Raw genomic sequence first — 15,810 nt, 5'->3', positions numbered from 1 at the left:
TATATATATATATATATATACACACACACTTTTATTTAATTAAAACATTTATTCTTTTAAATTGCATTATTTAAATTATTTTTTATTACCCGTTACACCCTAAAAACTAATCCCGCCCAGGTCCCTTTAAATACCCCTGCACCCCAGAATCATAACCCACCACCCCTACTCCTTAAAATACCCCAACACCCTTAAACACTAAGCCATCTTAACCCTATAAATATACCCTGCACCCAAAAACCCAAACCTATCCCTGAACCCTTAAAATACCCCTGTACCCCAAAACCCAAACCTAGCTCTGAACCCTAAAAATTCCCCTGTACCCCTGTACCCCAAACCTACCCCTGAACCCTAAAATACCCCAAAACCCAGACCTACCCCTGAACCCTAAAAATACCCCTGTACCCCCAAACCTAGCCCTGAACCCTAAAAATACCCCTATACCCTAAAAATACCCCTATACCCCAGTACCCAAACCTAGCCCTGAACCCTAAAAATACCCCTGTACCCCCAAACCTATCCCTTAACCCTTAAATACCCCTGTACCCCATAACCCAAACCCACCCTTAAAATACCCCTGAACCCCTAAAACATATACCCCAACACCCCCAAACTAAAACCATATACTTACATTTAAAAAACATATGCTTTTACCATTCATACATGCATTTACAACGAATTTCGTTGTAAAAGCATGCATGGTAAAAGCATATAAAATGTAATGGTATGCGTTATAAAAGTATTGCAGAGTAATGGTACTTGCGTTGTAATGGTATGAGGAGTGAAGGGATGCGGAGTGAAAGATGCGGAGTGAAAGTTGCGGAGTGAAAGTGTTTTACCATAGGAACTAAACTACACTCCTGCTGTCCCAGTCATTGGAGGAACGTCAGTGCTGACATCAAAGCAGTGCTCTGCTGCAGGCACTACATGCTGATTGGCGGTACTGGATGACTACTCCAACCAGAGAGAGCCCTAACTGGAGGGGGTATGAAAAACAGGCAGCAAATGTACTTCTGACATGGGAAGCAACCAGGGATGCAACTAGTACCGAACTTCGAGGGAGGGGAGGGGGTGATTTGGAGTGCTAAGACTCCCAGCCAGGGCTGGCCCCAACACTGGTCGCCCACTGTGCAACGGTCTTTTTGAGTGCCCCCTTTCCCCATTTCCTCCGTCTCCATGAACTTCCTCACTACCACTCGCCAACAATGCCCCTCATCTCTCTATAGCCTCTTTCTGACAAACATTTCACTTTTTTATAGGGCTACCGTAGTTCACTAACTCTCAGTTCTGTGATCTGCATGGTACACGTTTTTTGTAGCAGGCACATTAGCCATCTGCACTTTGTGGGTGACAGGAGTGCCCATGTGAGTGCACGATGAATGGTGCGACAGTGTGAGAGTAGGAGAGGAGTGGCTGCAGAGTGAGTGAGGTGACCATTTGGGTGCAGATGTAAGTGCAGAGTGGAACAAATGAATGTATGGTTAGTGATGGGCTTGTTTGAGTGAGCAGTGAGGGGGACTGGTGAGTGAGGTGTCACATGGGCAGGGTAAGTAGTGTGCTTGTGTGACTACAGGGTGAGGTACAGGGTGAACAACGAAAGAGCATTGCGAGTGCAGAGTGAGCAGTGTGTTCAAGCGACTGCAGGGTAATTGGAGGGAGAACGATGGGAGTTCACGGTGAGTGGCATAAGTGAAGTGGTCACTGAGTGCAGGGTGAGCAGGTTGTGCGAGTGCATCGTGATTAGTGCGAGTACATTGTGATCCCTGTGAGTGCAGGGCGAGTGTGAAAGTGAAGGGCGAGAAGGAGGAGTGAGTTGTCTGAATGCAGGTCGCATTCCCAGACACAGTTGAAGTTATTCGGCAGGTTATTGAGGGCTGGCATAAGGTTTCAGATACAAGTTACACTATTGCTTTTATGGCATCATTCAGGGTCCAGGGATCGAGGGAGGAGGAAATAAAGATTGTGCTCATCCTGCAACAAACTTCCAATCTTGTGATTAGGGTTGCCAGCTCATTATATTGATGTCCCAGACCGTACAAAAATAAGCAGTCCCCTAAAGCCTATTTTCAGCACTTATCTGTTCATACTTTGAACAGGAAGCATTGTTAATTGTGTTCTAGGGCTGCCTGAATGATCCAGGACTGATAATTAAAGGGAACAAAGATTGAAAAGTCACATTACAAATGAATACATACTCTTTTATTTATAACCCTATTTAGTGTTAAGGCACGGCATTTGCAGGCTCTTTAAACAGATGGCTGGCATTTTTCTTTTGGTAACCCAACTTTATATTCCTTTTAATGAAATGCATTCCCACACTAAGGCAGTAAAAAGTAAAATCCAAATGTAAGAAATAGGCAGAGTGGGGGCCCAAAGGGTACTGGAACCAGAAAACCATCAGCCTCTGTAACAAGTTTACAAAAGATATGCAATTATTGCAATTGCATTTATATAGCGCTTACTACCCCAGACGAGGTGACAAATCGCTTTTTCGGTGAGTAGCACGCTACTCCGGAACCCATAAAGGATTAGTGTTGAATTAGTATAGTGAAATATGAAAGTGATTTAAGTGGTGGATGGGTTAGTCAATTATTTGGAATCGGAAGGATAGAATCGGGCAAAAAGGTTTGCATTTATATAGCACTTTAACCCTAATGGGGTGTTGAAGCGCTTTTTTTGAGGGGGCGAGTAGCACGCTACTCAGGATACCCACAAAGGATTAGTCGTCAATTAGTATAGTGAAATATGAAAGGCATTTGAGTGGTGGATATATGTAACCCACCCCAAACAATTGATCAAGTTTAGCAGTGCTCAACTCGTGTCTGGCAGCTCAATTACACAAGGTGTATAGTTGGCTACACATAGCAACATGGGTGAAATATGGACACGAATGTTCAGAGTTAATTTAAGGAAGCACCAGGCTCCCCTCAGCTTTGAAGCTGGGTCAAGTCCATTCACAGAGGTAGTGGAGCCTGGGTAAAGCGCTAAACATGTAGCCCTGTCCTTTTACCTGTGACATCGAAACAGTAGTAAGGTCAAACAAAAGCCTGAACAGAAAACACTACATAAAAAGAAGAAAAAAAAAGTTACATTATTTTCTGTTTTCTCTAAAGAGATTCCTCTTCTGTTAAGCCTACAATCATGCCTTTTATGACCGGAGCTTAGGAAGTATGAATGCCATTCAAATGTAATAGGAAAGTTTAAATGGTTCGCTATCAATAGGTCAGTTTTCGATTCAGACTATCCTCAAGCATACTTAAAAACCTGAACAGTTTAGCAGCCATTAACCAATCTGAAATTCCCTATTGAGGCAGCATAAAACGGGTCGCACTCTGGATGTGCATTTTGTGCTCCTTTCTTTTTCCTTTTGTCATTTTCTGCTTTTTGTGCCCTTTTGTGTTATTTGTACCCTTCTTTGAGCTTTTGTACTAGTTTGTGTTCTTTTGTGCTCGCTTTGAGCTCTTATTTGGCTCTTTGTGCTCGGTTTCCAAGATAAAGACCTGTGAAAAACTATGGCGTGCCAGAGATAAGACTCCAGACGCTGCCCAGACGAGTCCCCAGCAGCCCAGGGCTGCCGGAGACACACGAAGCCTACTGGGCCTGGAAAGAACAATGGAAGGTTAAGTGGTGGGGTGGATTGCGGGCCCCCACTGAAGGGATGCTGCACCCCCCCCCCCCCCCCCCCCGTTTGAAGACCTATGCTGTATGGAGTTTCCTGGAATAAATCTTAATTTTAGATTACATGCATTTGTGAGTCTTCTCTACAAGTCCACAGGGCATTAGGCAAGACAGTGAAGGTATGCGAGAAGAGGTTATCTGGGGAAAGAAGGAAAGCTGGGGATCTGAAAGATGTCAGAAATGGGAAGTGAGGGTGGTGGTGCCAAGTGACCAGTTGCTCAGGTGGGTTTGCGCACATTGGAGTGATTTTCGTTGCCTAGAATGATGCAGATAGAGGTGTAATAAAGATGAGGGAGGAGGTATAACTGGGAAAACAACAACCCTGGTACACCAAGTCGGATTTTCTTGTTTTAACGAATAGGGACTTCACGCTTTACTCCTTTGGCATTTAGCTGTGGCACCCAGAGATGAAGGAAAAAGAACTTAGGCCAACTGACTTTCCAGAGCCATCCATCTCAGACTAAATTCCAAGCAGACGTTTGTAGAGGATAGATGCAAAGATAGTGACCTTTCAGCAACATATTGTTAACTAGCAGGGAACTAGTCTTAATGCTCCAAACAGTTACTCCGTGGCACAGTTAACATGCTGCAATTAAAAAAAAAACAGTTTTGCTAAACTAATGCAAAGTACCTTCAGATTAATTGCAAAATTGCTTCCCAAAATAAGCAAGTAGCACACGTGAAGGTACACACCAAGTTAAGGGACGTAAACGTTCGTTAACAGAAGACTCCCGTACATACTACAAAAATATGAAGGCTACAAAACTAAGCTAGTATATAGTAATTTATTTCAAAACTGTTTTATTACAAAAATGTAAAAATCCAGCTTAACCAGAAACACTGAGATTTTTGTTATGGATTTCCAAGTATAATTGGTCTTTACTCCCCCCAATCCCCTTCCCCCTCAGTTAACAGAGCCATCCTTCTATTTCCAGTTGATTACATAGTTGCAAATGCACCGGGATGGCTTGGATTAAATCCATAAATACAAAGGCAAAAGCTGAAGAGCTAAACACATGCAACAAGTTCTAGGAGGGAAGGAAACTCCGAAATGTGCGCATGGGCAACATGGATAGAATTGCAGGTTTGGGAAACTTCTTTAATCATCTTTGTCCTTGGCTCCATGTTTTAGAATGCGTGTGAATTCAATGTAACTGAAGTTGCCTTTTTTGTCAATGGGTGCCTCCCTGAACAACTCATCCACTTCCTCATCCGTAAACCGGTCTCCCATGGTAGTCAGTAGCTCCCTCAGATAATCTTCCTGAATGAAACCTAAGGGGGAGATAAAGATTCATTACATATCAAACAGGGGAGGGATTTAAGTGGGCAAACAAATTAATAGTTGTTGTAAAGCCATTATTTTTTTGCATAAAAAGCACAAATGGGACCTTATCCGTCTCCACTCTTCAAAATGAAATTGAAACATTGAACTGTGTCATGATCTTATTTGAACAGATACAACAAACTATACTATTTCACAGAAATGTACTTTGTTTTTATAGAGAACCTGTTCCTTCTCATGCATATAGCCAAAACCTATCCTCTAGAATGGTTTGTCCTTCAAACTCATACGGATACATACTGAAATGTCTTCCTCTGGATTTTACTATTGCATCAGATCCGATTTCTACCTCGTTAAAATTAAGTTTTACTATATTTTTTACCTTCCTCTTTAGCAGAGCCAGTTAAGACATACATTTAACAACTCTAGCCAGTGTCCACAAATAAAAGTTCTACAGGAAAAGAAGATTCCTTCATGTAGCCAATCAAAGATTTAGAAAGGGATTGCATGATTAACAACCTATCACTCCGGTCCTGTTTTCAGAGATAGTGCGTTTGCTCAGAATGTAAACTATTCTGCCTAAACAAAACTCCTAGTTTTTAGGACCATCGGATCTGCTTGCAAAGAAAGTTTGAGTTTCCAATGACTACTAGATAGGGTTATAATTGCATTTGCTAAATTAAATAAAAAGGAAAAAATGCAAGATCAAATGGGAAAAGTTAAGTGCAAGCTATAATGGGCATGAGCAGACAGAAATGTGTAATAACATTTTTTAAAAATGTAAAACCTCAGCAGCTGTTCATTATTCGGTATATATACACACACACAAAGGTATCCCAAAGTAGTGCGACAAAATATTTCAACAGTTTACTTGCTAAGCTCACAGCAGGCAGAGACATCAAAGGGTGAGAAAAGGGTTCAACTGAAATGCAGGAAAATGCAAAAAGTGATTCAGAAGAATTCAATTATTTAACACCACCATTAGATACAGGATTGGAAAATGTCAAACTGGGATTTCACATGCTTGAGAGATCATCACATGGAAGTTCCTTTAAACGGTGTCAAATTAATGGGGGTAAGACTGAGATTCTACTGTTTGGGAAAGCTCTGCTTTACAGGTCAGAGGAATGGTGTCAAGAGGAACTTGCCCCCCCCCGCCCCACCCCCCAGGCATTCTCATAGATGACCCCTCTATGCTGAACCACATTTCCTCCTTATGCGGATCTTGCTTTGGTACCATGCGTCTCCTCAAGAAAATCTTTTGGTTGCTTCAGCTAAGCTCATGTAAAACGCTCATTCAAGCCCTTGTCTTCAGTCGTCTAGACTTTGGAAATACCCCTTGTCCTTGCCTCAAATTAATATCTCCTCTCAAACTGCAAGTTGATCAAAACACTGCTGTCCGTATAGTAAACACCATGCCACCTAGAACTCCTTCAGCCCCCACACTCAGAGACCTACATTGGTTACCCATCCGTAAAAGAGCACTGTTCAAACTTCTTTGCCTGAGCTACAAAGCTGTATCATGCTCTGGCCCAAAGTATCTACAGAATAGACTTACTCCCTACACCCCACACTCCACACAGGAAGCTGCGATCTAGCAACCAACTGTTACTACCCCAAGACGCATTTGAACTGCCAAATATGGAGGCAGAGCCTTTCCCCATCTTGGCCCAAATCACTGGAAAAAAGTTCATTCTTGCCTCTCAAAGTTTACTTTAATTAAAAAAACAGCTTATAAACCTGGCTGTTTTCAGAACATATCTACCCAGCACCTGTCACTCAACTCGCCGAGATGTCCCTACCGGGGATGAATCATGCGCTACATCAAGATGCAAATAACAGAACATGATTAAAGATCCAAACTTTAGCAACATTAAAGCTGATTGCAGCGAATGTTGAGCCTTTACCTGATGCTTCCTCATCGAAGCATGCAAAAGCATTTCGAATAACATCTTCTGGGTCAGTGCCATTTAGCTTCTCCCCAAACATAGTGAGGAACATGGTGAAGTTGATGGGGCCTGGAGCTTCATTCATCATGGCATCCAAGTATTCTTCAGTTGGATTTTTACCTAAAGAAGAAAAATGTAAACTGTCATTACACACTCAACATCTGAAGAAGGGATATGAAACCTTAAAAACTTTTAGAAAGTTTAAGAGCAATTATTATTAATTCTGAAGGTTTAAATGTTTGTGTTATAAAATGTTAATTCATCTGCTTTCTAAAGTAGACAACAGATTTACATGCACAAATTCTAAACTACCTTTGACAGAACATTAAAGTTGACCAGTAAATGGGGGAGGGGTCAACTAAAATGATCACAACTAGTACTCATTTGTGATGGAACATTAAACTTGTGGTCTCAAGAGATGAACACAAATCTAAAATCAGAAAGCTTGCAACAGAGAAGAGAAGTGCTACAAAAACACCTGAACTGCAGGATCTGCCATCGAGTACAAAAGCAGATCTCTTATTGTATCCACAATGTTCTAGTTTGAGCATTATTGCATGAATAGGACTGCAAGTTATTGTTTTAGGTCTCAAGAATTAAATTTGCAAGCTGGCATCGAGGTAATTATATGTATAGCCTCTTGTTATCTGTATGCAAAGGAGTACATTGAGTACATGACTACAGTTTCACCAGCTGTGCCAGTCTTGAATATCAGATGGTGGCAAAGAAAAATAACTTCTATTCCTTAAACTTTATTACAAGTCTATGGAGCTGGCGTTTTCTAGGTCGCAGACACTTTTGTTCATGAGCCTAGTATCCACTGAATAATCACACATTGCTTAATACACAATGATTGTTGAGCTAGGATTTGCTGGCCAGTGTTTTCCCATCGTGAAATAGTCAAGACACCAGGGACCAAAAAGATTCACATAATATGAATTCCCCTCTAATACTGCCCTTACGTCTTATCCAACAAGAAGTGCCTAGTCAAAATGCAAACAAAAAATATATTGCTCTCCATGAATACAGCTGTTTTACCATGCTCTTATCGCAAGGAAATTACAATTATCAAAATTTAGTAATAACTGCTTGCCAACTTCTCCTAAAAGAGGAATTAAAAAATTTATTTTTTTTAAAAAAGGAATTACTTGGGAGCTAGCTCACTGGATCACAAATGGGACCCTTTTGGGCACGTTTAGATATAGGACTTATAGTGTGACAATGTTTTTTTCTAAACTTCTCCACTGGATCTTTCTCCAGAAAAATCTGAGAATCAAGGTTGTGTGCAAGATGCAGGAAAGGCGGAACTGATTTAGGGCATCTCTTATGGAAGAGCCACAAGTTGATTGGGTACTAGGCAGTGGCTGAACAACTCTGAACTGATAACAAGGGTAATTAATCGTCTTTTCCCTTTGAAACCTCTGTCAACCATTTTATTAAACTTTCTTAATGAACTCCATTCCTTGGGCACGCAAATGCATCGGACTCCTACGCTAAATATATATCCGAGACACTGAATTGACTTTAAACTTCTCCCTCCCAGGGTTTAAAACGGTGCTCTTTACTCGTATGCAACTGCGCAAGAGAGTACTTGGAGATCCAAGGCAATGCACTATTGACTAATATTAGATCACCAGCTAAGGTGTACTGAACAGAAATGTAGTCACACAATTTGTCCACTTTATAGAATTTTGTAATGACAAATCATTGATGATCTAGACCACATTAAATAAATGCATTAACCAGTTTTACCCAACTACTTGAAACTTTCCTCTTATATACTATTTGCATCTTCTCTCAGATAGATTGCCCATCTAAAACAAACATGGTAAAAAAAATTCCTTCTTCAAGTCGTAGGAAGGCTGCATGGAAGAATTCGAATTAACAGGTACATGTAGCATAGACATCAATCTGCTCTGCCAACTCAATGTGCCACAGGTCAGAAGTAAAGTTAAATGTTCTGATTGGCCTCAAGCAAGACTACCAGCTAAAATGCCCCATTTTTAGGTCTCGTCCTTTTCCATTGCGAAGCAATGGGAAATGGGGGAGAATTCATGTGCTCCATCGGATAGTCAAACCACCACTTTTGTCCGTGGCGTTTTCTTCGAGTGCACGTACAGGCACGCGCATTTGGCCCATACACTTTCATGGCCATCTGTTCCTGTTCCTAATGGCCCTCCCCCAGCAGAGAGCGCGCATCGCGGCCGCACAGCACATCAAAGGGCTTCTCCCAGCGTGTGCTGTGCGGCTTCTCCTCCCCTAATTATGTGGCCGGCCGTACTTGTGTTTCCTGGCCGCTTCCCGGCCGCTCTTGTATTTAATTAGCATCTTCTTTTGTAACGAGCTCTTGGAAACTTGTGTAATGTTTGCGCTATATAAAATCGCATTAAATAAAGTCTACACTCCCACCCGTTCATCTCCCTCCTTCCCCCACCAGTCCGTGCCCGCTTTTGGAGCTTCTTTTGTAAAGCGCTCTGAAACTTTTGGGTAATACCAGCTTTTCAATTTTAATAAATGCTCGTATCGTGTCTACATATCAGTTTGCCATTTTCCTCAAATCACACGTACTGCTGCTGCACATGGAATGATTCTCTGTGCATCACATCTACCCCTAATGTGTGCTATGGCAAACAAAATATGCCTGAAATTACAAACATTACTCCACGGCCAACATTATATCACAGTTTGGCAGTGAGCAATCACCTTCCACACATACACATGCACGTTTTAATTAGGTTCCTCGTCTGACAATAAAATGCTTTTGTACAGCGCTGAGTACTACAATTCTGCCACCTCTAATCACTGCCCACATCAGGTGGTATAGTTACTTAATTGATAGCTAGTTATTTTACGGACCTCAGAAGGATAGATGGCGTTGTCGACAGCCTGAGATTACAACTTATGACTTTGAGTGCTTTCACAGATGTCAGAGTGAGCATTTTATTCACTAAGTTACCTTTACAGCATTGCCACATTTTTAATATAACTCTATTTCTGATGCACGTCAGCAATATTGTATAGTTTGCTGTGACGGTGGACTTGTTACTTTCCCCAATCTTATGTTTCATGAAGAAATGGTGCAAGTCTTCTTTTACACAAAGTTCACGTATTTCTAATGTGAAATACAAAACTGGCAACCTGCTTAAAACAAGCATTTGCAATGCAATAGGTCTCGCATTTACGCGAGTTTAAGCTACTGCCGATGTAAATAACATGCCTTTTATTTATGTTTGAAAAACCAAAACAAAAATAAAAAGCATTGTCATACAATGGCAACAGCTCAAACTCACGTAATTGCGAGACCTATTGCATTGCAAATGCTTGTTTTATCAGTGGTTGCGTGGTGACGTCTTTTGCAAACACCCTCCAAAACTGGGCTAGGACACCAACCTAATTTTACTGCTTTCCAACACCAATGACTCATTATCACAATCAACCAGGACTCCCCACGAAAAAGAGTGAAATACTCTAGAACCATGCAAAACTAGTGGAGGTATGCATTTCTGAACAATCTAAGTGATGAGCCTATGATTTCAAGAAAGGTTGGTATTCTGGCGGTTGTGACGCCACCTACTTCAGAGGGCTAAAGGACATTTTAAAAACACTGTTCTTCGAAAGAAGAGGCCGACCTGATGCTCTTGGGACGGCATTATGCATAAGAGCACTTGGCAGATCAACTGCAAAATAGAAATAAAGCAAGTCTGTCTCAGTTTAAAGCCAAGATTAACTGAGCAACTGGAAACAATATTAAAAATATCATTAAACTATGGATCTAAACAATCCTATGGGCCGGAACACAACTCAAATTTAACCTGGCCTTTCAAGTTAAGGAAATTAATTCAACTGCCCAACGCTCAGATTTTTTGTTCACTATGAGTGAACTTCCTATGGTTAACTTTTAGTAACTAACGGGGTTCTCTTAAAGAAACTAAATAAAAAAAACTATTAGTCCAACACTACATTATTAAATTTGGTGCCATTTAAAATCGGACCTCTTTTTTACAAGTTTGTTACATATGCATCACAACACCAAATTCTCTTCCTGCTATATTCTTTATGCACCAACTATTCAGTATTCTAGAGTAATATATACATTTAGCGTTAACCTCATCGATGCTGGTGACTGAACCACTCCGTCACCAGCCACGCACGAGCTGTGCTGGTGACGGAGTGGTTCCATCACGGCCCGGCTGCCGCGCCTGCGCAGCGCGTTCTATTGAGCAGGCGGGGCCGTGACGGAACCACTCCATCACAAGAACAGCGCGCCTGATTCTCATGACGGAGTGATTCCGTTACGAGCATGGCAGTGCCGCACGGCCACCGCTCCCACCTAGGGCTGTGGCGGAATTACCGCCGCAGCCAAGGGGTTAAAGATAATCTATAATGCACATACAATTACATCTGCTAAACACCAAAATGTAAATAACACTATGCAGTGTACCTCCTCAACACCTACAACTAGACATTCCCATTAGACAATAGTTTCTCATAACTGAAATTGAAAAAGAGTCAGCAACGCCAAAACATCTTTTGAAGGTCAGTCTGCCCACAACACCTGGCCACCTACTCATAACGACTATACGGTCTATTAAATATATACTTCTAAAATCTGACACAGGAGAAGCACGCACAATGGAAATATCAGATTTTGCACTTACAAATTAAATCCTCTTCCTCGCTAAAACATGGTTCTCATTCTTACACTTGGACTCATTCACCTGAAACTTTTAGTGACACTTCAACCTCATATCCTAAATGAATTGTCATAGCCACAAAGACCTCAAGAAAAGCTTAGCACTTGTAAAAAAACAAATCAATCCCAATTGATGACTGAATAAATGACCAGGACATTTTCATGCTTGTAGAAAATAAAAAGAAAAGATACGCTATTCCTAGTCAACGCAAACACACCTGAACCTTGATAAGCAGACCACAGTGTTCAAGAGCTTATGGTCCTCGATGACCAAATACGAGTTACAAAGCAAACTCGTTAACTCTGGACACTTTACCATCCAGAACAGGACTGCGTGCTCTTAAACAAGAAAGCTCAATATTTTCAGGGAGTGGGTAGAACAACAAAAAATTAAAAATAAAAACAATTTCAACACAGACAGCTGCCTAAATTAAACACGGCTTAGACATCTGATGAAAACAAAAGAAAGCCTCTGCTCTAGGTAGCATTCTTTCCTTCTGTTATCCAGACTTGGTCCACATACCAAAATGATTGTGCTCTCAAAACATGCTTAAAATTAGATTTAACACCTCCATAAGGTTGATGCTGAAATACCTACCTCTTAACATAACACTTACAACCAACATCTATCCTGATGGAAAAATGCTTTACTTGCATCAGGATACCACTCACTGCTGCTATACATTAATTATTCAGCTTCAAAAGAGGAACATCTAGACCATTTTAGCGCTGTGAATCTCAGCGCAGGCTCCAATTGGCTATTTAGAGCGAGTTACATCACAGACCAAATTATGGCTACTCCACCAAGCTCACTGGACACCAGCACGCCTAGCCTCTATAGGTCTACGGGACAACGACACCTGCTGGAACAGCGAAATAGAGAGGAGACCTAGAACACCTCATCTTCAGCTGCACAAAAGTCAAATGTTTCTGGAAACTTCACAAAAAGAACGCTGGGCTGCAGCCTTGGCCGCAGCCTTAGGCAAACATTCGCCACAATCATCACAGCACATATCACCATACAAACCCACTCAAGAAGACAAATCTCCTTGACTTCCTCCTCACTTCAGCAGCAAAGATAGTACTCATGAACTGGAAGGATACTGCCAAGGCCACATTCAAAGGGTGGCTGAACTGGGTGATCTTCCTCAGAGGGGCAGACTACACCACTCTCAGAAACACTCCTAGAAGACACCCCTACAGAGAGATGTGGGCTAAACTAGATAAATTCATAGACTCCTTCAAACCACCATAGACCTAGCATAACCCAACCTCTAATATGGTCGTATTCTTCGGTCACAAACAACCACTTCCATCTCTTGTTGTATGTTTTATGTTCTAACTAGAAACCAGCCAACGGCGACAATAAGTGTTACATGTTACTCGTGTGCTAGTCCGTCGGAGCGAACAAAGTCGAACAGTCAAACTCATCACGAAGTCCCGACGTGATGATCATCCAAATAACATCAAGTTTATATGTCTGTTATTGTATGTAACCTGTAAATACCAATAAAAAGATTTATTTTTTTTAATCTGTGGTCATATTATTTTTAGTCTTTTATATCCAGACAACCTTTTAGGGCCTTTGAACTTTAGTTTACTACTGTAGACATCCAACCACTGCTTAACATCCTTCAGGTTTGTAATGGTGGCTGGACCTTGTGTCCTTTCACCATTGAGGGGCATAGACCCCTGGTCCCAAAACTGTTCACATTTATAAACGGTTTATACAGCACTCCTGCAATAAAATATTTGTGAACTTTACATAACAAAAAGCTACAGAAAAGACTAACGTATCTTCATTTGAAACGAGCAATTCATTTGGATCCTACGCTTATCCCCATTTAACACGAAATATCTTGAGAACCACTCCAGTTGAATGCACAGGTTAAGTCACTGAGACCACGATACAAGCCGAAGTTGCCATCAATAACATGAAGACTAAAACCCTTCTTTACTCAAGCGTAACCAACCTACAAGATACTGAAACCCTAAAAGGTTGTGCTCAACTATAGATGGCATCCTTCTTAAAATGAATCCCATGAAGACAATATTCCTCTTGCTTTATAATGGTAGCTCTCACACTGGTTTAATCACGGCAGATAAATTATGAAGTTAACGCTTAGGGTTATATCAGGACTCTTATAGCAGTCCAAGTTAAAAGGGACTAACTCTCCAATCGAAAATAAGAACTGCAATTTTCCATCTATGCCTTTAGTTAAAGGCCAACAAACACTCACTCAAAAATGCTAGAGAGAGTCAACACCAGTGATGGTTTGACCACACCCACAATGAGTCATCATAGTAGAAGACATATGAAAAACAACTACGTTTCCTCCTTAACACCATCCGCGCTAAGCGTTTTCACGCTGTACGCTAAAGATTGGCAAAACCCGGTGTTCATGACGAGCTCAGCTCGTCATGAGCGTACGACAGGCATACCTCATGACGAGCGGAGCTCGTCATGAGCGTCGAAGGGGTTAAAGACATTTTATGCACAACAGCTCGCCACAGCACAAAAACAGAAAGAATGACCATGGCACTTCTTTGGAAACTAGTATTACCTTGAACATCTGCAGCATTGGCTTTAAAACCCCCAATTTTAGGTTAACTTTCATGTCTCCATGAGAAACTAGATTTACACACTCAAAACTCACACACTCAAAACTCACCAGGAAAACCTCAGGTCTGCCTTAACATTTCAAAACATACGAATATTTGAACTCAAATAAGAGTGCTCCAACTTCCCCACCTATCACAGATGCTACCATCTTAAATCACAACATACTTGTAGTCTGAACGTCATCAAGTACTGCTCTGATCATGTGAAGTGTGCACACATGGCAATATTTTAGAAGAGAAAAATGGGAAATTTCTTTACAATTTTTTTCCCCCATTTCCGGAGAATGCATTTCCCCTATTCACTTATACTGGGGCCTGAATCTGGTTACTTTCATGAATGGACTTTGCCAGTCTGCTGCTGCTGGATTAGACATTAGAAACCCAAATGTATGGGCGTTTCTTACTCGTCAGAAGCATGGAGAAAGATATGGAAGGCAGAGAAAGCGTGATGCTAATGTTGAGCACTGACCTGGAGGAGCAGGTTACAGACAGTGCATACACAGATTTACACAATATCAGGCCCGGTCAACTGAAGCCGGCGGAGGAATCAGGTTTTTTTGCTAGCAGGAATCGGGAGGCAGGAGACTAGCCTTCAAATCTGTAGTCTTCTTCTGCCTGACTTGGGTAGGTTGGCATGTATGGGTGTGTGATAGAAAAATATGGCTTCAAGTTGGCCAGGTCCTGGCGGTGCTCAGCACTGGCAGTTTTAAAAATTAGGTGCAGACATGTCCCTATTGGGCACTCCATTTTTGCACTCACCCTCAGGGTGAAAGATAACTCTGCAGCAGTGCCACCCTTCACTGCCTTTGAGGTAACTTGGATAAGACTTGCAGGTCTTTGACAGTATCATTTCAAAATGTAAGCATTTTAAATATATACAACAAAGCCATAGTTGTGGCTTATTTATCTTATGCAACTAACAACCATTGACAAAGCCAATAGTCCTGGATTGTTACATTCATAATGTTACTTGCTGTATTATATAGCTGATGCAATGACAAACAAAATATCAGTTGGGCCGCACACTATGTCAAGTACTGATTTTGAGCTTGGGCGTTAAAGCAACGCCCTTAATGACATAGGCCACGCCCCATTGAGGACCTACACCCCAGTTTTTTCATCCAACTGAAGGCAATATATTTTTTTCCTCAACAGGAACCAAAGGATAAAGTTACCAAGTGAGGCCAGCATGTCATGTAGATCCTCCTTGTCAATGAAGCCATCTCGATTCTGGTCGATCATATTAAAGGCCTCTTTAAACTCCTGGATCTGGGACTGATCAAACATGGCAAAGACATTGGAGGTTGCGCGCTGAGGACGCTTCTTGGTGGTCTTGGTCTTTGCTCTTTTGCTGGACATGATGGCGGTTTTGGTGGCTAAAAAATAAATACAAAAAAAATTAAAAACTGGTCACACAATGTTAACACAAGTACGTAAGTTATTGTAGATTTTTAGCACAACACTCTACATCAGCATATACACATGTGCAAGATGTCGAACCAACAAGCCTAAGCAGACTGTTAACATTTAATAAAGTAAAATTGCAAGTTCTAATCTAGCGTGAAGAAATCTACAGCGGATCCCCA

The 15,810-nt window shown here is 41.4% G+C and overlaps 1 protein-coding gene across 2 annotated transcripts in view; it reads right to left on the bottom strand.

Annotated features, from left to right (window-relative positions):
- Positions 1-4,449: 4,449 nt before the first annotated feature.
- MYL12B (myosin light chain 12B) overlaps positions 4,450-15,810 on the bottom strand; it is a 40,902-nt gene continuing 29,541 nt past the window's right edge. For both annotated transcript variants that reach the window (XM_078687473.1, XM_078687474.1), the window contains exons 2-4: positions 15,400-15,600; positions 6,868-7,029; positions 4,450-4,950 (exon numbers count right to left, since the gene is read on the bottom strand). In XM_078687473.1, coding sequence (XP_078543599.1) covers positions 4,778-4,950; positions 6,868-7,029; positions 15,400-15,583 — 519 coding nt within the window. In that variant the 5' untranslated portion in view covers positions 15,584-15,600 and the 3' untranslated portion in view covers positions 4,450-4,777. The remainder of the gene's footprint in view (positions 4,951-6,867; positions 7,030-15,399; positions 15,601-15,810) is intronic.

The sequence above is a fragment of the Lissotriton helveticus genome, chromosome 4_1, assembly GCF_964261635.1.
Source record: "Lissotriton helveticus chromosome 4_1, aLisHel1.1, whole genome shotgun sequence".
Taxonomy (NCBI): Eukaryota; Metazoa; Chordata; class Amphibia; order Caudata; family Salamandridae; genus Lissotriton; species Lissotriton helveticus.
This window is presented reverse-complemented; position numbering and strand designations above follow the sequence as displayed.